The sequence below is a fragment of the Syngnathoides biaculeatus genome, chromosome 9 (assembly GCF_019802595.1).
Source record: "Syngnathoides biaculeatus isolate LvHL_M chromosome 9, ASM1980259v1, whole genome shotgun sequence".
In the NCBI taxonomy this organism is placed as follows: Eukaryota; Metazoa; Chordata; class Actinopteri; order Syngnathiformes; family Syngnathidae; genus Syngnathoides; species Syngnathoides biaculeatus.
In genome coordinates this window covers 8,152,176-8,179,695 of record NC_084648.1, presented here as the reverse complement: position 1 = coordinate 8,179,695, position 27,520 = coordinate 8,152,176, and the positions used below count along the sequence as shown (strand labels likewise).

Here is a 27,520-nt window from a genome sequence, read left to right as displayed (position 1 = left end):
CCTCCGTACAGGGCACTTAACCACGCCTCCTGAAGTGACGTCACGCCACGTGCGCTGACGTAAGACAAACGGTAAAAATGGCAAATACAATACAATACATTCTTAACTGAGAGAGACGCCATGCTTCTGATTTCATTCAATCATTCACACGTAGCAATGTTATGCTAGCGGAGAACGTCTCATTCATTTATACTATTAAAAATCAAATTTAGGGCATATCTTCGTGCAAACACCGTCTGGTTAAGCTTCTGGCCGCGAGCCAGCAAGAAATCAATACGTTTGTGCAGTCCGATCATCGCTAAATATCGCTCAACAAACAATAAGTGTGTCAATCGTTGACACGCAGCAGTGTTATGCTAGCGAAGAACTTCAAATTCATTTATACGAGAGATCTATTGAAAATCAAATATAGGGCATACCTTCGTGCAAACGTATGTGTTCCGGTTTATATTAGATGGATTTAGTTTATGATGCGGTCTTCCACAAAGTTTGATCCATCGAAGGCATTTTTCGTACTGGGTCTTCGGTTTTGGAAAGGGTACGAATCGAACTCCACCAACTAGCCTTTCAGGATACCTGTCGTCACTATTACAAAGTCCGTGACTACACCTCTTAACCATATTTTTTGTTAAATAACCAAAATACGCAATAAAACGCTAACTAAACCTATACTGGACCATTCAATGTTGTCAGAGAAAATGGCGGAAGCAAAAACGGGCTTTGGTCTATGCAGATCTCTGGCCTCTGATTGGTCAGTGACGCGGATTGCGCAATATCCACAGAGGGGTCAATTATGTGAAGTTTACCAGTACCATTTGCTGAAAAGCAGCCCCACTCTCATGTTCCCACTTCCGAACTTCACTCCAGGTGTAGCATTTTTAGGCTGATGTGCAGTGCCATTTCTCCTCCAAACATGGTGTGCATTATGGCATCCAAAATTCACTTTTACTTTCATCAAACCAGAATATAATCTCCAAAAAAGAATGATCAATTAACCCATTCGTGGGCAGCGTCCCATTTTTGGGACATCACGATTTTGACGCATTATATCCTTCAGTATAACAAAATATTTAAGTGTTTTGATCTGAAGCCATAATTTTGTATCACGAAAGGATAACTCATTGGTCAAAGTTAGGACGGCGTTATTTCCCCGTCCTTCCTGACCCAGCATGGCTGCCTCAAGTTATCATATAACTTAACCATAAACGAAAAAGAAGTGTTATTTCGTTGATTGTGGCCTGTTAGGAGACTTTAATCTCAATGAGGCAAACAATTGCCACCCTACCCATGAATGGGTTAAATGAAATCTGATAACAGTTCCCACAACAGAAGAAGCAACAACTTTAAGTTGATGTCGAGCCTTTTGAATAAAATTGTAAACAAAACGGAACAACAAAACAAAATAACAATTCTCATGCAGTGTGTACACGAGTCGTGTACGTATGAATATAATACGAACTAGAGTATTTATATTTGGTAGCAGCATGTCACTGTTATGGTGTCTTCCTCCAGACTAATGTTGACGTTTCTTATTTAACCGACATTTCAACGTTGCCTTTCAACCAATCATAAAACAATAACAGCCGAGGGACGCCTGTTTTGTTGACCATTACGATCCGGCAGCAAGACTCTACTGACAAAGAGGTGTGATGAACTAGCCCCGCTTACCCGCGCTGTAATTAACTCATCGTCAACACACCTTTTCAGCGGAGGGACACGCTTGGTAGTGGTTCGGTGCAATATATCCGCCGCTGCACCTCCGACTCTCACTATTCGCCGTGTGTGTGTGCGTGCTCGTTTTCTGCTCCCTTGGCTTCACTCCTGGCAGCTACCAACCGTCAACATGGCAGTTTAAAGGCGGGTGGCGGCAAACATCGCAGCGGCAACAAACGGGCAGGGCGTCGGCGAATTGCACTGGCGATTTCTGGCAAAATGGCGTAAGTATACTTTCCGCCCCTTCTTTTTGGGAGCTTCTTCATTGCGCGGCGCATTTTGTAGTTGTTGTCGACGAAACGCGCTTCCGTTCTAACATACATTGGGCCGTTCAGTGCTGGTTTTGGGACTTGTCGTGGGAGGGAGTCGCGCCCACCAGGCGATCAACTTTTTTTGTCCCCTCAAAACTGTTGTGTTTGGCTCGCTAGCTCAGCCAAACTAAGTCAAACATGTCGGACAGTCAATTGCCTGCGAAGCGTCGGGCCCGGTATGTGTTTTGACGCCAGTTTTTGTCTCTGGACACACGCAAAAATAGTTGACAACGTGGCGTGGTCAAAATGGCGCGCAGCTACGTCTGCCAGGCGGACTACTTGACGGGAAAATGGCGGGGCCTCGGTTTCCGGGGGGTGCGGTCACCGGTCCGCGACATGACCAAATTAGGAAATGTAAGTCGGCGCTGACGTCACGTGACGCCGCTCTGACCAAGGATTGGCCCAAATAAGCATCCCATCCCCCCGCGTGCCAGTCAAGCGTGGTTTGTGACGTCAAGAAACTCACATGAAAGTCGCCCCTGTTTGAGGTTTGAAGGCCGAGTTTTACTTTGCGTTATGGCAGAATTTTTTTTTTTGTTTTAATCCAGTGGATTTAAGATAAATGTTAGTCAATAAGAGAAATTAACACGTTATTTACACTACATTTTTTATCCATTTAACATGACAAAGTGTTTTTTATAATTAAAAGGAAGGCAAACAGATCCAATGCCACCTATGCACGTAAAGAGATGCATACACACATCTGTCACGAGTAAAGTCCGTATGGATGCTGGGTGGACCGTATGTGCATAAAAAATATCTTTTATCTCCTAAAAAAGGGAAATGGAGAATCATTTCAGAGCACCTCATGTTTGGTAAAGAGTCTTACATCTGCAAAACATTACAGAAGAATGTCTGACAATATGCAACATTTAATAAGTGGAAGTTATACACATGGGAGAAGAAAATCTGATTTGCACCATATTTAGTTTCAGTCTTTGTAACAAACAAAAAGACAAGGTGACCTTTAATCATAAACGGATAAAATATTTCAAGCCAAATCAATCGGTTTCACATCTTCCTTGCTGAACAAAAAGTCACGTCAAGTATTTAATTTGTCGGAAGCACAATATATTTCACTGGCACTTTTGTCTGCTCTGGGGGAATTTTTACTGCAAATGTGAGCAGCAGCTCACAGATGTTCATGAAGGGTGTTTCATAGTTGTGGCGCATAATTAAAAAGGATCCTTCACAATTAGTCACAGCAGATATTTTCACACACACAAACTCATTTGTGTTATAGAACCAACCAAGGAAAATGAAAATAGAGCAACGCTGAGGATTTAAAAAATGGAAATGTAAGGGAAAAGGATCACAAGACTTTTCATGTTAGTGCAATTATGCTACAGTAAGGTTTGTGCCATGTCCTTTGAGAATCGATTTATGTTACAAATACATACAGAAAACCCCTTCACAGCGCAAATGTTTAAACGTGCGAATTTGAGATGAATCCGGATTTAGTTTTCTGTGAAGTCACCAAAGAAGAAGGATTTAAACGGCCGTTTGTTTTCCCGGGCAGGTCTCTTCTGGCAACCTCCCTCAGCTTTGCTGCAGACGACAGCAGTACCCAACGTCTCGACTCCCGAAGCGACGCGCACTCCGTTTTCCCCGCCTTAGCGTTGACCGCAAGCGACGACAGCCATGATTCTGGCATTGGAGGCCGTGGAGGCCCTGTGCTCAGGTGGGTGGCACCGTCGGCGCCGGCCCGGGCGCCCATCAAAATATGCCTGTCAAGGATTTGTTTTGTTTTTTTATTGCCGCTACGTACACCATTTTTTTTCCTCTCCTAAAATCAGATGGCATGGACTCCAGTTCACCTGTTCCCCAAATGTTACGAATTTTTAATTTTGCATGAACTGTTCCTCAGGGCCCTCATTTCTGATGGCTGACACAATGGGGCCCCTTCTGGACCAAGATGAAGAGGAAGCGCTTTCACCCTCCTCCTCGCTGGTGGGCGAGGTCCCGGCCTCGCCACTCCTCTCCCCGTCCCCCGACCGTACCTTGGTGTCGCCCGTGTCCCCTCCTCCCGGCCACCCCTCCCCTTCTTTGCCCTCCTTTGGGGAAGCCAAGGCAGGCTCCGATGTGAGCGCTCTGCCCTGGCTGGCTCCCGGCGACCTGCTCCACGCCCACGTGGAAGCGGACCCCATCCAAGGTAAGCATGGATTCTGGCAAAATGGAATTATGGAGTTATTAAGGGATTATTAATTTATCTTGGAGTCTGGCAAAATGGAATTATGGAGTTATTAATTTAATTAATTAAGGTAGCAAATTAATTTAAGGTAGCAAATTAAAAAAACATGTGTTAAATTGAATTTATACTCAGACGTAAAGTGAAAGATATTTAAAATGGTGAAATGTAAAATATAAATGTGGTTTTAAACTTGATTTAATAGCAAGTACAATAATTAAATGGAACGTTAATTCTAAAAGTTCTGAAAGTGCTTAAACAACATTAAAAGCTATTAAGTGTAATTCTGTTACATTTGAAGGTTTTTTGTTTCAAACTGAATTTTCTGATCTAGGTTAATTTATTTCATGGCATAAAAATATTAAAAAAGTATATTATAAAAGTTAAAATTAACTTAAAATATTTCATTTATTTTATTTTTTTCCCCCCATCAAATGGTTAATGGAAACTGCAAAGATTCTGGGATTTAAACAGGAAAGGGATTGGATTTTTTTAGGTGAACGTTTTTTTTTTTTCCACCCAAACATCTGTCAATAATTATCTCCAGTATGTCCTTTATTAGTATTAAAATCTGACCAAACAAATCAGGTTTTAATGGCATTGAAAATTCTAACATTTTCTGGTGTTTCCCCCCCCCCTCGCCCCCCCCCCCCAAAAAAAAAAACTGGTTGGTTAAAAGTTAACTCACGATGATTACAAATGTGCGCCATTGGAAAAAGTATTAAATGAAAATAATGGAAAAATAATCAGAAGGGTGCAAAGATTGTAGCTAAAAATAATTTTCTGATTTGTTTAAAAATATCAAGTTATTAAGTTTGATTGTTTTTACGTAGCGTTGCTTCCATGTTGACGTGGTTAAACTGGAGTACTCAAAGCGTCAGGAACATGTGCGACATCAAAGAGCGTTTGGGGGGTGTGGCTTAAACCAACTGCTTGGACCAGAAAAGCCAGTCAAACCCCCACCCCACTCCACCCACTCCCTCATTGAAGGAAAAGAAAAAAAACTTTGTAGTATATGCCATCGCAGAGAAGGAATGCAAGTCGTGTTCCTTCCTGGGGCCCGCTTGGTGTCATTTTCCAGTTGGGCTGAACCATTAATTACATTTCTAATTTGTCAATTAAGTCATTCCAAGACTCAAAAGGACAAACGTGAGCAAAGTTCTGTCTGCGGGGAACAGCGTCAAAAGTTTTTGATCGCGAAGGAGAACCTCACTCGATAGTGCTGAGCTGTCCCAATTCATTAAAATAATTGATCGTCAATCTACTCAGCTGTGGATGATCAATCATGTTGGAGCCGTTGTTTTATTTAAAAATTGAACAAATTTGATGTTAATTCAGACAGCAATTAACTATATTTGCAGATATTTTGCTGATTAAACAAGTCACTAACTTGTAATCAGTTTATGGTAAAATGTAATTTTAATCTATGAATAATTGATTGACGCAGGTGAACCTGAAGCAACCTCAGAGCTGTTAATTTTGACAGCGAATTTAGATTTCATTTTTAATTTTGACTAAAACGTAAATGTCATTTTTCTCACCTAAATTTTTTTTTTTGTACCAAAAGGTCAAAATTAGTCAATTTTGTTCAGAAAAAAATGTTTCTTTTAAATTTCTGAAAGTAGTCACATTCATGAAGAGCAGCAGCTTCTGCCAAATGTTTTTTTTTTTTTTTTTTTTAAGCAAGTCCAATTTGTTAAAAAAAATATGCATCAACCTTCATTAAATTTACAATTTGAATATTAGAAGTGTGTTGAAGTAGAATTAAAAAATCAACTTTTCTGTGGCATACATTTGATTTGACTGACCTGTCCGCAGACGACGCTTTCGCGGGGATGGACTGGATGTCGGAGAAGATCGACCTCAGCGACTTCGACCTGGAGTCTCTAATGGGTTCCTGCTCGTCGGACGAGTCCCCCGCTTCCCCAGGGGACCTCCTGGCCTCCCTCCACTGCCACATGGATCTGGACCTGGAGCCTTTCGGCGTGGCCCCCCCTGAAGTCGGGCCTCCGGAGGCGGAGCTGCCCGCTGTTCGCACGGCGGCGGTCATGAAGTCCGAGCCCTGCTCCCCGGCCCCGCCTCCCTCACCGGTATTCTCGGAGAGCGAGACCGACACCAAGTCGCCTCTCGCCGCCATCCTATCCGATCGTGAGCTCCTGCCGGAGGAGGTCTTCGTCAAGGCCTCGTCGTCACCATCCGGCGACAGCGACTCTGGCATCGAGTCTTCCGCCAGCTCCCCGCACGCCAAACCCTATGCCAGACCCCAACTCCCTTCCGCTTCCTCCTCGCTGTCCCCGAAATCCAAGGTGAAGTCGTCGTCCGGTGCCCCCAAAGTGGTAGAGAAGAAGCTGAAAAAGATGGAGCAGAACAAGACGGCGGCCACGCGCTACCGCCAGAAGAAGCGCGTGGAGCAGGAACAGCTGAACGTGGAGCGCGAGGCCTTGGAGGCCAGGAACCGAGAGCTGGCCGAGCGAGCCGACGCCATCAGCCGCGAGATCCAGTACCTGAAGGACCTGATGGAGGAGGTCCGCAAGCACCACCACGGAAAGACGAGAGCGGGTGCCAAATAAGAAGAAAATGACAAGGCGGTCTGACCAATCATCTGGATGTGCTTGCGTCTCAAAGTCCTCTGTTGAGTCCGCCGCAAAATTGGACTTTGGGGTGAAATGTTCAGGATGAGAAGGTCGAAATGAAGGTCAAGTCTGTAATTTGATCCTGAAATTTCACCCCAAAGTCCAACATCATGAATTTGTTGTGCGAAGAGTAACGAAAATCATAATCCCTCATTAAAACCCTTGAATCTGTCTAGTCACCATAGCGACCTTCCTCTGGTTCAGAAAAGGGCCTCTTAAGTTTATTTGAGTTTTCTTAAGGCCCGTGCGTGCGTGTGTGTGTGTGTACATATTTCTTAGCTTTAAAACGCAACGTAGGCGGTCTTTTAGTGTGTATTTAATGTGACGTGTTCCTGTAGTTGTCGCGCTCTTGCTTGTACAAATGCTCTCAAATGGCTTTCTCTCACTCTTTTTCTAATAAACTTTAATCTGTCAAGTCTCAACTGTTGTCTGGCTGCTCTCAGATTTTCGGGCTGAGATTTGTTTGATTGCAAACGAGATTTATTACCGTGCGACTGAGTATCCCTGACCTCTGCGCTTTTTCAAGAGATTGGGTGGATTCAGAAATTGTAGACTGCCCCCACCCAAAAAAAAAAAAAAAAAACCCATCTGGTTGCCAGCCAATCACAGGGAGGACAAAAACATCTGTTCACATTCACTCATGGGCAGTTCTTTAACTTACCATGTGTATATTTTGAGGACCGCGGGGGAAGGAGGAGGCAACACGATGACAACAGGATGTCCCCACAGGAATACCGCAAACTGGATTAATAAGCGCATGGCCTCTAAACTGGGGAGGGACGTGCTAACCAATCATAGCAACCTTCAAATGGTTTCCACATTACAAAACTTTCACATGTTATGAAAATGACTGACTACAGTCCATTAAAATGCACTTTGAGAGATGTTATGTAATTCCCTCCTTCCACATTTCTTGGCTGATTTGAAGCATTCCAACGTCAAACGGCATTGTTGGAACTACCTATATTTCCATTCAAAAGTGTTTCAAAATAAAACATTTTGAGATTTGAAATTGTTCTTGCCTTTGACCAATTTCATTACAACTTCAAAATGTTCTGCTGATTCTAGCCATCGACTGAACTTTTTTCCAAGTCTGAGTTTTCTAAATGCAGTTCAAATGGAACATCTTGTTCCCGCCTCCTTCCACATTTCTCGACTGATCCTAACCATTCTAAATTCAAAATAATTGGCTAAATCGAGCTATCTTGGGAACCGTTCCCAAATCAAATTCCCATGTTTATTTTTGCCACGATTCCCTATTGCCACATTTATGGACCGATTCAAAACATTTAAAGTTAAAACTCTTCTCTTTCTTCAGAACATTTATTTTCCAAATTAAACGCCCAAACGAGGAAATTTTTACGTGTACCGTAATTCCCGGCCTATGGAGCGCACCTGGTTGTAAGCCTCACCCAGTACATTTTTAAAGGAAATAACATTTGGTACACACATAGGCTACAGCTGTGTTAAAGCCGCAAGTGCCCACATTGAAACACGAGATATTTACAAAGAAAGATGGTACATAGAAAGAGTTTAACACTGGTGCAGCGCTAGCACAGTGCTAACACAAGCGTGGTGCTAACGCTGGCGCTGACAGGGCTAGTTAAAAAAAAAAAAACTTAGCAGTAAAATTATTGAGACACGCCAGTAACACAGCAGCAACACACTAGCACAGTGCTAACATTAGCGCAGCACTAACATGGCCGGTAAAAGTCACTTCCTCGGCACATATATTCCGGTCACTCTACCTACCTTTACCTAAACTTTTCACACACATTTTGTACTCAATTTTTTGATTTTCTACCTTTCAATTGCTTCCTTGCAAGTTTGCACATGAAGTAAAGTTCTACATGAATCCAATTTATAATTATTGAAGTAGTAGTTGTCAGGGGGGCATTACAGTCAACTTTTTCAACCATCAACCTTTTCACTTAGAAGGCCTGGGGACTATTAATCTCTTTTTTTTTAATGTTTCAAAAACCAGTTGAATTGTATTCACGTCTAGTCGCAGCTTTGATCGCCGTGCGTGAAAAAAACAAATGAGCGGCGCGTTGCGAGGTCACAAGCAAACAAACGTGGGGAGCAGCTGACGCGCACATGCGAGCGGAATTTAATCGTCGCTCACCACGAGACTGAGCGGAGATTCTCGTGTCCTGCTTTAGTTCTTAAGACAATTATCTGGTCGGCCCGTCATCCCTTCTGCTCCTCAGCTGACGCTCAGCACAGATTAGGACGTTTGTCGTCCCGCAAGACAACACGGTTCAATGCTCTAGTCTAGGTCAAGAGGCCTGCAAACTGTGGCTCGGGTTGTACTTGTTGGATCTGGCAATGACTGTAGTTCTCATGAGTGGCTGACAGTGGGCCGCCAGTTTCGCTGTGATTCAAAGCTTGAATCGCCCGTGAATAGCGTCACAATGTCACAGATGGAGCAGGCAATCAATAATCAACGTAAACTTTCACATTTCATTTGTACCTGTGGCGAAAAAGCAAAGTCTGGAGAGTCTCTGTTGCCGTAATGCATGGGTTAAATATGGACTTTATCACTCTCCTTTCATAGTTGACTGTTTATACTCTTTTGGGAAGTTTACATCTCTGTGATTGTGATTCTAAAAAAAAAAAAAACTATATTGCAGTGGTATTTTGCTAATTCTCCAGATGTATCAATACGCAGGAATAAGCTGCCAATAAACGTTTGGTTGATCCCGCTGCCTGCCCCCAAAAGTAAAATAAAAATAATATCCAAAAAAGGGGCAAAAGAACACGTCTTGTCATGAAAAAGTAGAATTTTGATATTCAGGGAGGAGCAACTGGTTAGAGTCACACGCACACGCACACACACATTTCTCATAAAAATATGCACCTTTTTCATGAAGTAAAGACAATTTCAACAACAAAATGATTTCTGTTAACGATCTCTGAAAAAAAACCTTTTTCCCTGTAAAATCCATTTTTGACCCAAAAGATTACAAATTATTTCTCCAAGAGGACGTGTGCGCACGTGGTATCATTTGATACGTAAGCGTCCCCAAGTGGCCGTCTGTGAGCATTGCGTCAACGTGGCGTTGCTTCAAATTCATAATGTTGCTGCGCTGTTGCATTTTGACCGCTAGACGGTGCAATAAACCACCATAAGAGAATTATGGAAACGGTTCTATTTATTTATTTATTTTAAAGACTAATTTCGGGGTACCTTTCACCTCATGGTTTAATTCTCCTGTTTTAACATTTCCCTCCAGTTAACAGTAAAATAATAAAATGTATTAATATTAAAGTACGCTTTCTAATATGGATATAATTCAGTGTTTATTTTTATTTGTTTGTGCTTTACTTTATTTTTTTTTTACATTTGAAATCCAATTGCAATTTCCGCATAAATAAATTCACAAATGTTCATTTCGAAATTTTCTAAATGGGCCAAAATTTTCCACTTGATTTAATGACTTGGAAACGTTCACAGTTCATTACTGAGAAGAAAATTCCGACGATGACTGTTTCCCTTCACGTCAAAAATATTTCTTTTAATCTATCAAAATGACAACTTTCTACCATGAAATATTTTTTTTTTATGTGAGACTGATTCCTCTCCCCAAAAGAGGCAAAAAGCATCACTCTTCTTGTAGACTGTCTTGAAAAATATTCTTTGCCCAATTTTTATTGCCAACTTCACAAAATTGACTTTTTCGTTAAATGGAAAAAAAAAGTTTTTTTTTTAATTTCGAAAGAACATTATTTTTTTTCTTGAAACAGTAGGACATTTTGCTTCAATAACTGCAATTTTCCACTAAAAATGCAAATTTGTGGTTAACAAAACCCCCGCCCCCTGAAAAACTTTTTACCGCTCGTTATCATGCAGAAAAAAAATAGAGGGCATAGTTCAAAATTTTTAATTAATTTATTATATCTTTGTGATAGAACTTTTGTGGTCAATGATGGTTAGCATACATCCACTCATATGAACAAACGGGTTGAGCTCACTTCCAAATGTTCATTTTCTTCTTCACAATAATTTTTTTTTCCCCATCACAACAGAGACTTATTTGTTAAAAGTATCTTTTCCTCGACCACTTTTTTTTTTTTTTTTTTGTGGTTGGGGTGGGGGCTTTCCCCTCCAACAGGTCCTCCTCTTGGAACTCCGAGAGCCACTGGACCACACACACACACACACGCAGACACACACACGCTCCACCAAAATAAAAAAGACGAGAAAAATTAAAAGTCATAAAAAAATAAAACTATGTGAGCTTGTACAATCAGTGCAGGGACGGAGGGCTTCACATGATGTAATCCCATAGAAAGAAATAATTTTCGCACATCTTTTTTGCATGTGCTTTCAAAATAAAGCCAGCAATGTGTGGACCTTTTCACTGGACAGCGACAAACTAACAATAGCCCCTTTCACGCAGAGTTTTCCGCACAAATTGTTGTATCGCAGCCTTCCACACAGAACCAAGCAAAACAGGATGTGACTCGGTAGATAAACTGCAGGCCGCAGGCAGTGTGAAGTTGATTTTTAATCACACATTTCACACACAGAGCCCGCATACTGACCACGACAGCCGTGACAAAAGATATAGAATATATAGAATATAGCGGCTTTCACGCAGAACCCTGCAAAGGTGGAATTCTGAGGCAACTGTGTGCGCTTTCACGGTGACAGGGCATCCCGCATTCGGCTTTGTTACTTCCCTGGAAGCCATGGTCGACTTCTAGCACCCCTACCACGCTACTGCATATTACACTGCCGAAATTTATCCAGCCATCCATCAATCCATTTTCTTCACCGCTTATCCTCATCAGGGTCACGGGGAGTGCTGGAGTCTATCCCAGCCGTCAACAGGCAGGAGGCGGGGTACACTCTGAACTGGTTGCCAATCACAGGGCACATAGAGACAAACAGCCACACTCACAATCACACCTAGGGGCAATTTAGAGTGTCCAATTAATGTTGCATGTTTTTGGGATGTGGGAGGAAACCAGAGTGCCTGGAGAAAACCAACGCAGGCACAGGGAAAACATGCAAACTTCACACAGGCGGGACCGGGATTGAACCCAGGACCTTAGAACTGTGAGGCCAATGCTTTACCAGCTGATCCACCGTGCTGCCCACAACCCAAAGGTAACCTTGCAAAATTTGCAGTTCGACTGATAATGGTGATTCCATATTGTTGCCTCTCACGCGGACATCCCTTCGTGTAAAGTTGGGGAAAGATACCGTAATTTCCGGCCAACAGGCCGCAACTTTTTTAGCACACTTTCAACCCTGTAGTTTATGCGGTGATCCGGCGCTAGCGTTAGCGCAGGTCTAGTGTTAGCTCACCTGGTTATAAGCATCGGTACACAGAAAGAGTTTAACGCTAGTGCCATACTAACGCTAGTGCAACTCTATCGCATCGCCGCAAATTTGTGGGTCGACAGCTACCAACAATATTGCTTTACTACATTTCACACATAACATCCATCCATCCATCCATCCATCCATCCATTTTATGAGCCGCCTATCCTCACAACGGTCATCGGCAGGAAGCGGGGTACACCGTGAACTAAATCGCAGGGCACATCGAGACAAACAGTCACACTCACAATCACACCTAGGGGCAATTTAGTGTCCAATTAATGATGCGTCTTTTTGGGGTGTGGGAGGAAACCGGAGTGCCCGGAGAAAACCCACACAGGCACGGGGAGAACATACAAATTCCACACAGGGAGGGGCGGGATTGAACCCTGGTCCTCAGAAATGAGAGGCCAGCTGCCCCACCGTACCGCTTCACACATAACTAACGGCAACCATAAAAAAAATCTGACTTTTTTGTCAAGTTCCACGGTGGATTCTGTGTGTCATTAAAATTCAAGACACATACACCACACAATCTGTCAAATTTGCGGGTCAAGCTTCGACACAAATTGTGAAAGGGGCTACTGTCAGCGTCGTGTGCGTGTGTGTTGTTTTTATGCTACCACTTTTTGGCTTCAACACGATTTGCTTCAGCAACACAAACATAGCGGGGATTAAAAAAAAAAAAACCCTGTTAACAACCCAATATTATCATCAAGTGTGTTACACAACGACAACACAAATCAGTAAGGTGCATTCACTCACCGTTAAAATGCGTCAGAAAACAACACAAAACAGGTTTGGAGACCCCCAAGCACAGGAAGTGATGTCATCCGCAACAATCACAGAGCGCTTCAGCGATTGGTTGCGCCGAGTTTAGTGCCTTGGGGGAGGTAAAAGATGTGTGAGGGCACGTCCACACGCACACACAATACACGCCACCTAAGAAAGATATTAAATATGAAGCTGCCAAGTAGATGCCTTGTCACCAAAAATTTAAATAGAAACAGACACAAACACACTCTCTCTCTCTCTCTGTGTTTTCCGTCTTAAGCGAACATTTAATCAATGTTCGAAAATAAAAATAAAAAGTGCAAAAAAATAAATCAATGATTGTGTGGAATTTCTTCCCTCCCACGCTCCATTTTTTTCCCCTCTGACCCCCGCCTCCATCTGTTGGTTGCCACGGAAACTGACGATCACGCCACCTTAATAAAAAGTCACTAAAGACGGTCGTCAAGAGAAATCTTTGACAATAGGATTGTTTAGAAAAAAAAAGATGGATTGGAGGGATAGCACATGAGAATTGCAGGCACACACACACTTTTTTTGTGTCAATTTGAGGCTTAAAGAACGTGGAAAAGACACAACGGCGTACAGACGGCGAAAGGGTTAACGGACTTTAAAACAATCTCAACCGCAAAGCCCGTGATTGAGAGCTGCAACCTATTGATTGTGACGCCGGCTTGCAAAACAGTTTAACTCCATTAGCATCACTCGATTCTCGCAACCTCGTTTTGCGCTTTTAGCGCTTTGATTGATTTCCCGTTTGGCAGCCGAGATAAATAAATAAACGAAGCCTCAAAGAGAGAGCGAACCGATTTTTTCTTTGGCTTTTTGTGTTTGGACACTTTACGACGAAAAGAATTTTCAATCGTTATTGTTGCCGTCATCATTTTTCGATGTTTTTGGAAAACAAGGAGGAAAAAAAACAAGACAAATTCCACAAACAAGAAGACTCCAAGAGACGGGAACACGGACAAGTAAAGGAAACAATTTTCGCAAACTGGTCCTTTTTTGATATCGAGGTCGTGCACGTGACGTCACCATTTTCACGGCGCCATATCGTCCGTCAAACAGAGCTGCTCGACAATGAACCGAAGGAGAATATTTACAATAAATAATACCATACCATACCATCTGAAAAGACCAGAAAAGATCGACAGACTTCGGCAATTAAACGTGATGGATGGCGCCAAACAAAAATACTCACACACCTGTGTAGCTATCGCTTGATTTCAGGGAGGAATTATTCTTCTCATTCTCAAATTCCCAAAAAGTATTTATAAGTTGGCTCATTTGAGAACAATGCGTGTTCAAAAAAAACTGTTTGTCTGCAATCGCTTCCGTGTATGTTCCAAGGAGACGACTCCATCCTGTTATTTTTTCAATCATAGTTAATGAATGCGAGTTTGTGTAAAACCAGGGGTCATTTATTAAAATATTGGTATTTGTATTGAATACTCGCTGAAAAGATTAATGGATTCCGGCAAAGGATAACGTTTGGCCGAACACACTTCCGCGTTCACGAGCCATCAAAACCGTCACTGTGTGGGATTTACTCCTGATTGAGAACAGATCCAACAACGAAGTATTTGTATGCGTCCAGACTTTTCTATGCTTTCAAACTTTTCCGTGTAAATCTCGACGACTTAGTCACCAGATCCACGTGTACATCCAGTTTGTCCGAGACAAGCGGAAGCGAATTAACAGTCCAATTTCTTACCGGGGAAAACATCAACTTTGGCATTAAATACAGGTCCTCTATGCCGAGTTCATCTAATTTTTCCATGTACCGTCGTTTATTTTCACCTTCTAAATGTCTGACAGTATCGGACAGGACTCTGGGCGTCGTGCTACAAGACAAATTTCTGTGTCATCTCCAACCGACTTAGCATTGAGCAATGCTTAGCTTGACCGGCAATATGGCCATGTAAACAAAAGTCACGTGAATTTATGACGTATTGTGACAGTTGTTAAAAATTCCACCGATCCATCCATTTTCTCAGCCGCTTATCCTCACTAGTGTTGCTTCATTCGACCGACTGTGCACATTTTTGGAACATGGGAGGAAACCAGAGGACCTGGAGAAAACCCACACAACCACGGGGAGAACACGAAAATTCCACACAGGTGGGTCCAGGATTTGAACCCCGGTCCTCAGAACTGTGAGGCAGACGCTCGAACCAGTCGCTCAGTGTCAGGTGATGCAAGTTCATGCGTTTTTGAATGACTCAAAATGTCTTCATTTTTAAAATACAATTTTGTTTAACAGTACATTTGTTTCCTAACTGGATAACGTCCAACCATCCTTTTATTTTCTGATCTGCTTATCCACACAAGGGTCGCGGGAGTGCTGGAGAATATCCCAGCTGTCATCTTTAATTTAAATTAAAAAAGGAAGAAAGAAAAACACGGTTTCAATATTGTCCCAATTTAAATCAATGATCATCAAACCATTTTCGATTTAATGGAACTAAATGTTGAAATAATTTAATTTCACATTTATTTTCTTTTTGAATATTCTTTGAAATTATTTTAAAGCTTTATCTTAAATTAAATGTAAAAGTTTCGGTTGAATAGAAAGGTTTTAAGAAGGCAACAGTCAAAGCTTCATATTTTGTGATTTTCATTCATTCATTTTTTAAAAACGTTTATTTTAATGTAATCGTAATTTTAACTTCATATCTAATGGAAGTTAAATTGAATTACTTAACTATTTCAGATGAAATGACGTTAGCATTTTATTGGAATTTTTTTTTCCCTCAAAAGCTAAACGCTAACATGATGACGTCACGTCATCGGCATGCTGGGAATTCATGGACAGCGCCGTCGCTGCGGTGACGGCGGTAGGCCACACGAGACCACGCGGGTCATCGGCACACCACGCGTGCTACGCTAACGCGCAGATGTTACGGCTTGATTGCAGCTTGCGCGGCCAAAAGCCTTGGGGGCCGGCTTTATTGGCATGTTTGCGTTTCCGCGGCGACCGAGGCATTCCCTTTGTGATAAATGTCATACTTTCCAAATACTGACGAATGGGATGCCAAAATAACTAAAGCATTGTCTTCTGCCATCATGGTGAGTAACCACTGACCTTTCACCTGCCACCATGGTGACTGACCACTGTCCTGCGCTGTCCTGACCCGCCTTTGGTCACCATGGTAACTCACGTAACGTCCTGTCCTGTCTTCTGTCCTCATCTGAAATAATAATCTTGTCTTCTGTCAACAGTCACCACGGCCCTGCTGCATCTCCCGTTGTCATGGTAACTAACCACCATCCAGTGCGGTCTTTCATCACCATGGTCGCCACTATCTTGACCTGTCTTTTGTTGCCAGGGTAACGAATCACCGTACTAGCCTGCCTTCTGTCACCATGGTAACCAAGGTCCTGTTTTCTGTTGCCAGGGTAACCACTGTCCTTTCCTGTCTTCTGTCGTCATGGTAACTAACGGCTGTCCTGTTCTGTGCTGTCCCTGCCATAGAGGCACTGTAAGGGAGTGCGCATCCACCAGTGTCTAGTTGTGCTTTTTAGTGCCTATATGTGTGTGTGTGTGTGTGTGTGAATTTTTTTCTGTTAGGGTGTCTTTTAGTGTGTTTTGTGTGTCCACCGGTGTGTGTACAATGAGACTGTGACTAACAACTTATACAAGTTGAAACTGAATGACTAATGTTGATGTGAAGAGGCAAAAGACGATGCAATCAGCCGTGACCCGATATCAACAACTCCAGCGCACGCGCTCACAAAAGAAACTGCCCACTCATCTTCCCGTTACACGTTAGTTTCCAAGGAGACAAAAGTCGTCTTGCCTACTTCACACACACACACACACACACACACACACACACACACACACACACACACACACACCGGCAATTCTCATATGGCAAAAGGAACCCAATCACCACGAAACAAACTCAAGACATGTACACACACATCCATCTCAAACACACACGCATACGCACGTGTGTGCACATACTCCCGACTGATGGGTCAAACACACAAAAAGTAGTTCACACAGACACACGCGCACACCTGCAATTCTCATGGGGGAAAAGTAACAGCGAAATCTCCCTTTTAAACGCGCGCATCAGCACATAAGAAGGAAAGTCCATGTGGGATGAGTGTGCGTCATCTTTCAGCAGGGTGTGTGCGTGTGTCTGTGTGGGAAGTCTCCAAACGCGACAGGAAGACGTCAACTTCGATACGCCGCACATACAGACATACACAAAAGAGAGGCGGTGAGCGGTCACGGCGGGGGGGGTTGGGGGGGGACAAGCGCTTGCGTAAATCCAGTGGTTGCGTCCAGGCTGCGCGCTCCAGTCAACGCTGTCCGGCGTACGGGTTTTCCAGGAGGTAGCGGTATCGCGAGTAGTGGTCCAGCATGTACTTGGGGGCGTACATGTGCTCTTTGGGGTCCACGGGCGGGTACTCCTGCAGGGAGCCGTCGAACCAGCCGCCGCTCCGGATCAGCTGGCGGATATAACCCAGGTCGCGTTTGTCCTCGTAGTCGCCCCAGCGGGGGAAATCGCCGTTCTGAGCCGACACCAGCTTGAAGAGGATGCCCTCGGGCGAGAAGCACCACGAGCAGTGCCAGCCGGCGAAGTGGAAGGGGCTGCCCAGGGACCACTGCACCAGGATGTGGCCCGTGTCGTTCTCGTACTTGCGGAAACCCGGCATGGTGTAGTACTCGCGGCGGCGCAGCTTGATGCCGTCGCCGTCGTAGACTTCGCGCAGCATCCCCGTCGTGCAGCCCGACACCACCTCTAGGGAGCCCAGCTGCTTCCAGAAGAAGCCGTACAGAGACTGCCCAAAATACACCAATCAGCCCTTTGCCGTGAGTGACACTGACAGTGCATTTAAAAATTCAAAGTAGAAATTAAAAATGGGTGGGCTAGGCGAGGGACTTTGGAAAAAATGCATTTTCTAAAAAATATACTTAAAAGTAAATAAAATAGTAAATAAATAAAATGTCTTTTTTAATTGGATTTTTTTCTTGAAAAGAATTCTGATGTTTTATATATTTAAAAAAACATAAAAAAAAAATTCCCCTCCAAAAAAAACACTACTTTTTCTTGATGGAACACCGCCACCAAAAAAAAAACGAAAAAAAAAACAACCTGACATTTAAATTAATAGGGCTTATTTTCTTCAAAAATTAGGGCTGTTTTTCCCTCCAAAAAATGTTTGTGAAAAAAAATCAGATTTTCTTCCTGTAACATTAACCGTTTGGTCATTAAACATAACATTAAAACTATTGTACATAACCCAACAGATGGTAAATTAAAATATTACTCTTTCATCCCAATAAATCCTTGAAAAAAGTAACTTTTGTCACACTACAACTTAAAAAGAAAAAAAAAAGTTAAATAAATATATATATATATATATATATATATATATATATATATGAAGTAAGATGAAGAACAATGCTAAATAGTAGTAATATCCTGGAAAGTTTGAACATTTGCAGATTAAAGGCTCCCACTGTAATATCTAAGTTGAGCCGCAAATTTCCCAGCATCGTCAAAGATACGCTGAGTACTGTTATTGCAGCGGTTCACGCTGCCTTTTCAAGCAGATGTCGTGGGTTAGATTCCCGGCCAGTGCCCCCAATACCCAGCAAGCCAGCCAGCCGCAACAAAGAGTGGCACGCTCACCTTGCGCATGTGAATGGCGAAGGGCTCCGTCCAGCCATCAAACAATTTGAGGAAGAGGAGGCCCTCGTGAGCCGGGATCTCGTCGGCGTCGTTGATGACGAAGACGTCATCGGGCCGGGCCCCCAGCACCCGCGACATCCCGTTGCGCGTCAGGAATGTGCGAAGGTAGTCGTCCGCGATCCAGCCGTCCTGCCGGCCCCCCTCGGGGAAGTGGTCCAGGAACACGTACAGGATCTTGTGGCGCACGTAGTCGTACGTACCGTTCAGGAGCAGACGCAGAAAACTGCAAAGCACAAGCAGCAGGGGAAAAGAACGTCTTTCCATTATACTTCCGACGTCATCTATAACATTATTGGAAGCAATGATCTCTTTGATGTCATTGCCACAGATGTAACTAATTACTAGTCAAACTAAATTTAGTAATATGTAGTGTAATACATATTTGGGAGTAGTTTTTTCCAATGCTAATGCAGTGATAGATAATATTTTGGAAGTAACTAGGATGGATTTTCTTTTGGATCTTGGTCTCGTGGTTACTGGAACTACAAATGCAAACATGTACCTTTTGGTACCCCAGAACCTAATGTCCCAATTGACGGGCATCCAAACTTCTGGCCCCGAGCCGCAACACATTTCTTTCAGCCAGTAATGCATTTGGTAATGACCTTGGCGGCAAGGTTGTCACCTGAGAGGTCTTTTTTCCCCGTAGGCGGTGAAGTTGGACTCGCATACGAGGAAGAGGTCCACCGCCTGCGCCAGTTCGTGAAAGCGTACGTGCAGCAGGTCAAACTCGTGGTTGACGTTGATGGCGTTGATGACGCGCCGGGGCGTCTCTCTGGGAGTCAGTCGCTCCTTGGTGGGCAGGTTGGAGTGATACACCATGGTGGGCACCCCGCAGTAGGGTCCGTGCCACCCGGGCCGGCACACGCACTTCACTAGCCGCCTGCCGCCCCGCGTCGCCCTGGTCTTGGATTTGGGGGCGATAGAAGACTGCTGCTGGACCTCCAGAGGTTTCCGTTGCCCGACGGCACCGGGGCGGCCGGCCTCCCCGACGCCGCCCGCTTTCCCGGCGTTGTCCTTGGGGCCGGCCACCTCGGTGCCCCGCCGGAAGCAGAGCGCTCCGGCTCGGGTTCTAGCAAAGTACGACGTCTTGTCGTCCTGCAGCAGGTAAGTGCGTGTGTGCAGGTCTCCCAAGGATTCGGACGGGTCCGAAGGTGGTCCGGCCTTGAGGGGCGATGCCGGGTGGGCGGGTTGTGGGGGTGGGTGAGTGGGATTCCGTGGAGGAAGGTGGTCTTCCTGTTGCACCTGGATTGAAACAAATCATTCATAAAATGCTGGAAAATAAGGCAGCTGACTCATATTCTGTACATACTACGATATCATTTATATTATTATACTGTATTAACTGTTTATTAATAAGAGTTATGGACATGTGAAGGGATGTCTCTATCCAACTTTTTGATTTCCCTTCTGAAATTGGTATTGACGCTTTGAGTTTTGATATTGGTCCGACCCAGTATTTGCAATAATCCTAAATAATTTTGTAGTATGGAATGTGAGAAAAGGCTTGATCAAGACATATTATTCAAACAGAGAATAATAATTAGCCATAGCAGATAGGAGGAAAAACTGACACATTTTTAGATGTTAATGTTAAAAATAATTTAATAATAATAATAAGATTTGAATGACATGAATAAAAATTATACTAGAGAATCCTGAAAAAAACTTACTTCACCAAAAACACTTAAAATATGTTTAAATTGCAAGAAATATAAATAAATAATAATAATAATCATAATAATAATAAAAATTAATAGATGAAATTAAAGATTAAATGTGAAAAACATGAAAAATAGCTTCAAAAAATGATAACTACAGATTATTCTGTGAAAGTGCAAAGTGACAATTCAAGCTCAATTCAGTTAGTTTGTTTTTTTTAAATGTCATTCAGTAACTTGAGTTAGCGATTTTTGTGAACAAAACAAGTAAAGAAACAAAGTCTCTGATGTATTGGAATATTCAATTCTTTTGTTAGATGTGTTTAGTTTTTCCCATGTTTTCCAACTGGAGTGCCAATAAACGACATCTTTGCTACTATGCTAGCATCCGAGCAACCAGTTGTTGTGCTGCAGGATAGAAGCGGAATAGACTGCTTCCATAAGAGTGTTCAAATCTGAGATTTTAAAGCCAATTTTCTACAGTACAGTACTTTGTTGCGCCATACCTGAGGTGGAACATCCTCCCTTAGGTTCTCATCCGGTTCCTTCCAAGGGCGAGGAGGCGCCGGCACCTCCCTAATCCTCATCTCCAGTCCCGCGCTGCCCATAGCGCCGGTCCCCGCCAACTCCACCTCCGCCACCCCGTCCCCCTCTGCCGCCAGCCCCACCAGAGCGCCCCCTCTGGCCTTGGACGGACGGAGGACCGGCAGCGGGGGCGGCTCCTCGGGGGACGCGGTGCCGAGTGGCGTCCCGGTCCCGGCTCCCTTCTCCTGCCAGAAGAACCCGGTGACCATGATGAAGGACTTGATGTTGGGGTACGGCGCAGAGAGCTCGCGCAATAATGACACATAGTGGAGGGCCTTGTAGTAGTGCAGGAAGGAGATGACGCACAGGCCCACCGTGCACAGCAAGAACACCCTGTGCCGCCGCATTTTCATCCTGGAGAGAAAAACAAAAAAATCCTTAAATGGTCGTTACATTAAAAAAAAAACAAGCACGGTCAACAAGCAGTAAAATCAAATGAACAGTCAGATCATCAGTTCTAAAAGACAGTGAGGCATACATATTTCCTTTTACTAGCACAAATCAAATTTACAGATTCCCCTTGCTGAAGGCTAACCCTAATGAAAGCTTTTCTGTATCTAACATTCACAGATATCAAAGACATAGAAATATGAAGCAGCGAATGAACGGATGAACACTAAGAGCACACCATACAGCGCATTTTGAGGATTCAGGATTTTATGGGACGCAAACTCAAGTATAAACTCCCGAAATGTGCAGCGCAGTCACAAATTCATTTCATTTGTATGACATTCAGACCAAAGAAGACCAAACACTTCCTCAGTGGCTCGCACAAGGAGAATTGAAACCAGTTTTTTCCTCAAATATTTTTTTTTTACTAAATGTTTTGGATTTTCGTTCCAAGTAAATATATTTTTTAATTAATTTGTTCATTTTATGGATTATTTTGTTTATATTAGTTCAAGTTACACATTGTTTTGTGGACTCTTTTGATACACGTAGAGCAGTTTAGTGATCATAAATACTGCACATCGTGTTACATAAATATTACTATTTAAAACTGTTCACTTAATAAATTAAACAAATTTGTAACCACTAGTACATCGACCAAACTTAATATTTATGATTGTAATGCAACACAGATCTGAGGCACTTATGTTTTGTTACTTGAGTAATTCACAGCCTGATAAACAAAACATTCAAACTTTGTTCACTTTGTGTTGCAAATGAGTTTGTAATTCAACACAAATGTGAAGCAGTTATCATAAATATTCATATCCATATCAATTCAACAAAATATTACCTGAGTGAGTCATGGGAGAGCAAAATCTTTAAGAATGTTTCACTTTACGCAGCAAAAGACTTTCTAATGCAAGGGTGCCCAGAGTTTTTTACCCTAAGAGTTTTTTACCCTTGCGAGCTGCCGACGACGATGGGGAGGAGGATGATGGTGATGATGCTCCCCAAACCGTTTTAAGGTTAATGTTATGTTGCCTCCTATATTTAAAATACAGAATTAGCTTTGTGTGCACTGTATTGTCTGTGCTTTCATCCTGGATCAGGCTGTGCCAAGGTGGAATTTTAAAATGACACACCATCTCATCCTGCACTTTTTACTTTGGCTTCAGACCAGACCTTTCCCACTCGGAAAAGAGAAAATCTTTATCCAGTTTAACCACTTTTTCTTCGATTATTCACATACTTCGACGGTCATTCCATCTTAAAACAACTTTCTTTTTTAACTTTCTCTATTAATATCGAAAGTAAACATAAGCAGCACGTCTAGCTCGTCTTTGCTCTACGTTGCCCAGACTCTGTTGTGAACCAAAGCAACGGTTGTGGACGCTGTCATAATAAAACACATTGATGGGCTGCATAAGCACTCTAACATTTGTAATTATTAGTGTACGTCGGGGGGGTTAATGTAAACTAGGAAAAAGAGAGGGTGGTGGAGTAGCGGTCGTTGTTAGAGAAAGTTCCGTGTGCTGCCGAAAAGGAACCAGTGGCTTCTTCTTTTCATTTTTTACAATATGTATGTGAATTGTGCCATTGGATGTAACAACCAGTCATCCCTCCCTCATTGAATCACATTTCAAAATGCCACAAACTGAATAGCTGTATGTTATACTTTCAATTTGCATTTGGATTATTATTATTATTTTTTTGCGCACGCAACGCAGAATATCTGCGATGAGACTGAAATTACGCATGCGCGCAGTTTAGAGGGAACATTGTCTTTGAGCACCCGTGTTCTTATGCAACACAGACGTGCAGCTGTAGTCAGAAAATGGTAATTTCATGATCCACAGAAAAACTAAATCTCGACAATTTTTTTCACTACATACTGTACTCAATATTTGGAGTTTGTAATGCAACCAAGATGTGAGGCACTTGTCAGAAAATGATGAATGGCTAAATATCAGCAATGTGATTCACGGGAAGTCAAAATCTTGTGGAACGGTTCACTGTATAAAGTGAGTTTGCAACGCAACAACAGACGTGAAGTACTTGTCAGAAACAGCGCTTGTACAAATATACTGCATATACGCACACACGAGCAGTCACACTTAAGTGAGCCATGTCAGCAAAATTGTGCAGGAGCAGTGATGAATGATGCAGTGCTTCTCCTGCCTGACAACTCAATAAAGACTCAGTGTGTGAGTGCGTGTTCGTGAGTCTGTGTGTGTGTGTGTGTGTGTGTCCATCCGATTCCCCCTTCTTCCTTTCCAGCACAAAGAAAAGCTCATAAAAACCACGCCAAGACTACAAAGCATCTGAGAGACTATTCACGATCTCTGCCGGAGTCTGACCGAGTCCACTGACCTCACCTAACAAGCACCCGCGGGGATCAGGGGTGGGGGGATTACAGGGGGATGGGCGGATTAGGGTGGGGTGGGGGTATGGGAACAAAACAAAACCAGACCAAGAATTGTTCACTTTTACAGTAAATATCTTTGCGATGCAATACAAACGAGAAGCAATTTTCAGAAATGCTACTAAATATTACTACGGTCTCGGGTTAAAATGGTTAACTGAATAACACTTATCCTCACAAGGGTTGTGGGAGTGCTGGGGGCTATCCTAGCTGTCAACGAGCAGGAGGCGGGGTACACCCAGAACTGGTTGCCAGCCAATCGCAGGGCGCATCGAGACACACAACAGTTGCACTCACAATCACACCTGCAATTTAGAGTGTCCAATAATGTTGCATGTTTTTGGGATGTGGGAGGAAACGTGAGTGCCTGGAGAAAACCCACGTAAGCATGGGGACAACATACAAACTCTGCACAGGCGGGGCTGGGGTTTCAAGCTCGCTCCTCAGAGCTGTGAGGCAGACGTAAAGTAAAATCTGCTTCGAAGCTTCACAGTGATCATCCTCCCCAACCCACCCCCAAATTGACCCATCATGGTTAAAAAAAAAAATCTATTCAATTAAATTGATCAGATCTCAAAGGTCAATTGAAACCCAGAACTCTATTTTGCTGATAGACTGAATTGGATAATTTATGAATGGAAAATAGTTTAGATTTTTAACTTTATGAATGTACATCTATAGGTTTCTTTTCTTGCATGCATGCTATTTATTTATATTCCCGATATCCACTTTGGCACTGATATTAAGGGAATTTCCAGATTATCCGACCAATACAGGTTCTCTCATCTGATACTAATTTGATACTTTTAACAGGACTCTGTTCTCAGAGGCCGTCTCCAGTGACGTATTAATTAATTTCTGCATCAGAAGCCCTGAATTATTTTCCATTTAGATCTCCAGACGCGTCTTGACTGGCTTGTTATTTCGTAACTCTCTGCTACAAGCTGGTTCCAGCCATAACCATGTGACAAGTGTACTGTTTAACCCATTCACTTATTTCGGCGTATGGCGACTTCGTGACATGGTACCATACGAGTAGCAATTAGCATCGCGCTCGTCCATCTTTTCCTAGCCACAGTTCGGCCTCCTTTCGCGATCACGCAACCGGTACGTGTAAGAAGTTTAATTTATCAGCTGCACGGAGGCGATGACTCATGACTCTGAATGCGTTGGCACCTGATGCAAAGAGAAAGTTTGCCTCTGCGGCTTGGCATCCAAGGGTTGTAATAAAATAGCATGCCCCCAAGTGGACTTTTTTCCTCTTTTTTTCCGAAGAATATGGTGTTTATTTTATATATAGTGATTAATTACAGTGTTTATTATTATTTTTTTTGTCACGGTGCTCTGGTCAGTGATGTAGAACGCTAGATTGTTCCATTACAATCAGTGTTCCGGCTATATCGAGTCAGCTTGCAGTGATTTCTGTCTGGCTTTTCTCCCGGTTTCCATTCACGTTCCAAAAACATGCATGGTAGTTAATTGGCAAATCTAAATTGTCCGTAGGTGTGAACGAATGTTGATTTATATGTGCTTTGCGTTCGGCAACCAGCTCAGGGTGTACCCGGCCTCTTGCCCACAATCAACTGGGACAAGCTCCAGCATGCCCGCAATCTTAGAGAGGTCTGGAAAATGGATCTCATTGCAGCTGACTCCAATTGAACTTTTATCATCATCCTCCTTGGCTTGATTGCGACCTTTGACACCATCTACGACCCCATCGTCCTCCATCAACATCGGCCACACTTTCCTAAATTGGTTCTACTCATATCTCAAATAGCTGCACTCAGTTCATGCAGCTAAACTCCTTTTCGTTCTTCCCCTCCCCATAACTTCAGGTGTGCCCCAGGGCTCTGGTCCCCATCACCTACCTGCTTCTCATTTGCATTATTTCTCATAAATGTAAGATTCTATTTTATTGCTTCACAGATGACACCAAGCTCGCTCCACCGCGACTGCAAACCCAACATCTTACTTCCACCCTATTCCCTCACCGATTGGTTTTCAGACATGAAGTCCTGCCTCACCTCGAACTTAAGGAAATTAAGCAGTGACAAAACAGAAATTGTCACAGTTGGCACCAAATCTGTATTATCAAAAGTTGCAAAATTGGATGTACGTCGTTTTCTCATCTTCGGCACTGAGGATTTCATCATTTAGTCACCGTTTCATTGACAGCTCTCAAACCCGCAATTATGCAAATGAGTGTCAGTGGAGAATGAAGGACAGCAGATGTTTACAGGACCCCATAGGTTCCATAAGTGTATTTTGCTTGATGAATCGCTTTGTGTGTGTGTACGTGCTTTCTTTTGCTTTTTCGTGAAGACAGTTGGACATCCTGTTGTGCTCGGCGCAGTTCACAGGGGCATTGTTTGCAAGCCCATCAGGCTACTTTTGTGCTCGCTCAGCGGTTCCTGGCCAGACCTTTCCAAACATTAATGCACACGGCATTACTGGAAAAAGCTCCTGACGGCTTCTTCCATTTTTCCTTTGTCTTGCGTGCATACTCTGAAGCTAATTGTGTTGTCCTGACTTGGCACATTATCAAACCATGAAACAATGTCTTTTATCTTTATCTTCTTGGTATGATATTTTTCTGCAGAAAAAAATATTCTGACATTTTTTTTTTGCTTTTAGCCTTAAAAATGACTTTCCTCTTGTTATATATTTTTTTCAATTTTTTAAAAAAAGATATTTTGTTGAAAAAAATACAACTTTGGCAAAATGAGACATTTTACAAATTATTTTACTTTATTCTCAATAGAAGATATTTTTCTGGAGGGAAAAAAAAATCTAATTTTACTTCAACTCCCCCCATAAATATGTAAGCTTTTTATCTTGTAATAATATGGTTGTTTTTGGGGTTTGTTTTTTTTTTTCAAAAGAAAGAGGATTTTTTGGGGGTCAAGATGTTATACTTTTTTTGGGTGGGAGAATTTTTTTAATACAACTTGTGAGATGATATTTTTCAAAATTATGTAAAAGTTTGATTTAGATATTTTTTGTTTTGTCCTTTGCATAAAATATATTTTAGATATAGATATTTTCCTCTTAAAATTACAACTCTTTCAAAAGTGAGCACAATCACCTTTGTCTCATTTGACTGTGGCCGTGTAACTGCAATGTTGTAGCCTGTACACACACAAACTCACACGGACACACAGTCAACACGTGTGCATTATTTAAGAGTCTCTTAGAGACACACAAGCTTTCTGGGCACATTTGCCTCAGCCCGCCGCTGACCCATGAGCTCACCAGTAGTAGAAGACGTAACGAGGGGGGGAAGCAAAATAAAAGCGATGAAAAATTGATGTGCTCTGACATGATGGGACGATGTTCTATGTTAGCGAGACAAAGGTTTGAAACATTGCATTCTGATTGGTTTGCGACAGCAAAAGTGGAGTCTATAAGAAATATTCCACAAAAGCTCCTATGGAGAGCTTCAATTGAAGGATTTGCGTATTGAAGAAAGTAACTTTTGTACAGCTTTCAACTGCAGTGACTGATACACAATGGTAACAAGACTTGCACTTCCAGAAACAAACAAAAAAAATATTTCTAGCGTTAGATTCCTCGCCTCTGTAGTGAGTGATGTACAATATTGATGTCCGAGTTTGATATGTGTGCGCATGTGTTTTGAAATTAGCTTTTGATAAGTGTCGTCACTGATGTGCAACTTCAACATTGAAGACTTCTGCATATATAATCCGCCCCCCCTCAACTATTACTATTTTTTTTCAGTAGCTCTATACACACCTACCTGTCATTTGGAACCCACAAAG

The 27,520-nt window shown here is 42.7% G+C and overlaps 2 protein-coding genes across 2 annotated transcripts in view; one reads left to right on the top strand and one right to left on the bottom strand.

The window, feature by feature from the left end:
• Positions 1 to 1,726: 1,726 nt before the first annotated feature.
• Positions 1,727 to 7,267, top strand: atf4a (activating transcription factor 4a). The gene is made up of 4 exons (XM_061829196.1): positions 1,727 to 1,937; positions 3,544 to 3,705; positions 3,892 to 4,176; positions 6,031 to 7,267. Exons 2-4 carry the CDS (start codon positions 3,666 to 3,668, stop codon positions 6,780 to 6,782), a joined length of 1,077 nt encoding a protein of 358 aa, XP_061685180.1. The 5' UTR covers positions 1,727 to 1,937; positions 3,544 to 3,665; the 3' UTR covers positions 6,783 to 7,267.
• A 3,451-nt stretch (positions 7,268 to 10,718) lies between these two features.
• mgat3b (beta-1,4-mannosyl-glycoprotein 4-beta-N-acetylglucosaminyltransferase b) overlaps positions 10,719 to 27,520 on the bottom strand; it is a 36,521-nt gene continuing 19,719 nt past the window's right edge. The window contains 6 exon segments of the mRNA XM_061829198.1: positions 10,719 to 17,766; positions 18,621 to 18,903; positions 19,306 to 19,567; positions 19,570 to 19,681; positions 19,713 to 19,925; positions 20,848 to 21,280. Of these exon segments, the coding sequence (XP_061685182.1) occupies positions 17,284 to 17,766; positions 18,621 to 18,903; positions 19,306 to 19,567; positions 19,570 to 19,681; positions 19,713 to 19,925; positions 20,848 to 21,279 (1,785 nt within the window). The 5' untranslated portion in view covers position 21,280 and the 3' untranslated portion in view covers positions 10,719 to 17,283.

Excerpts from the sequence above, each read along its gene's own strand:
- atf4a (XM_061829196.1), top strand. The coding sequence starts at position 3,666 with ATGATTCTGGCATTGGAGGCCGTGGAGGCCCTGTGCTCAG. Across the intron at positions 3,706-3,891 it reads CGTGGAGGCCCTGTGCTCAG|GGCCCTCATTTCTGATGGCT; the intron begins GTGGGTGGCACC and ends ACTGTTCCTCAG. Across the intron at positions 4,177-6,030 it reads GGAAGCGGACCCCATCCAAG|ACGACGCTTTCGCGGGGATG; the intron begins GTAAGCATGGAT and ends ACCTGTCCGCAG.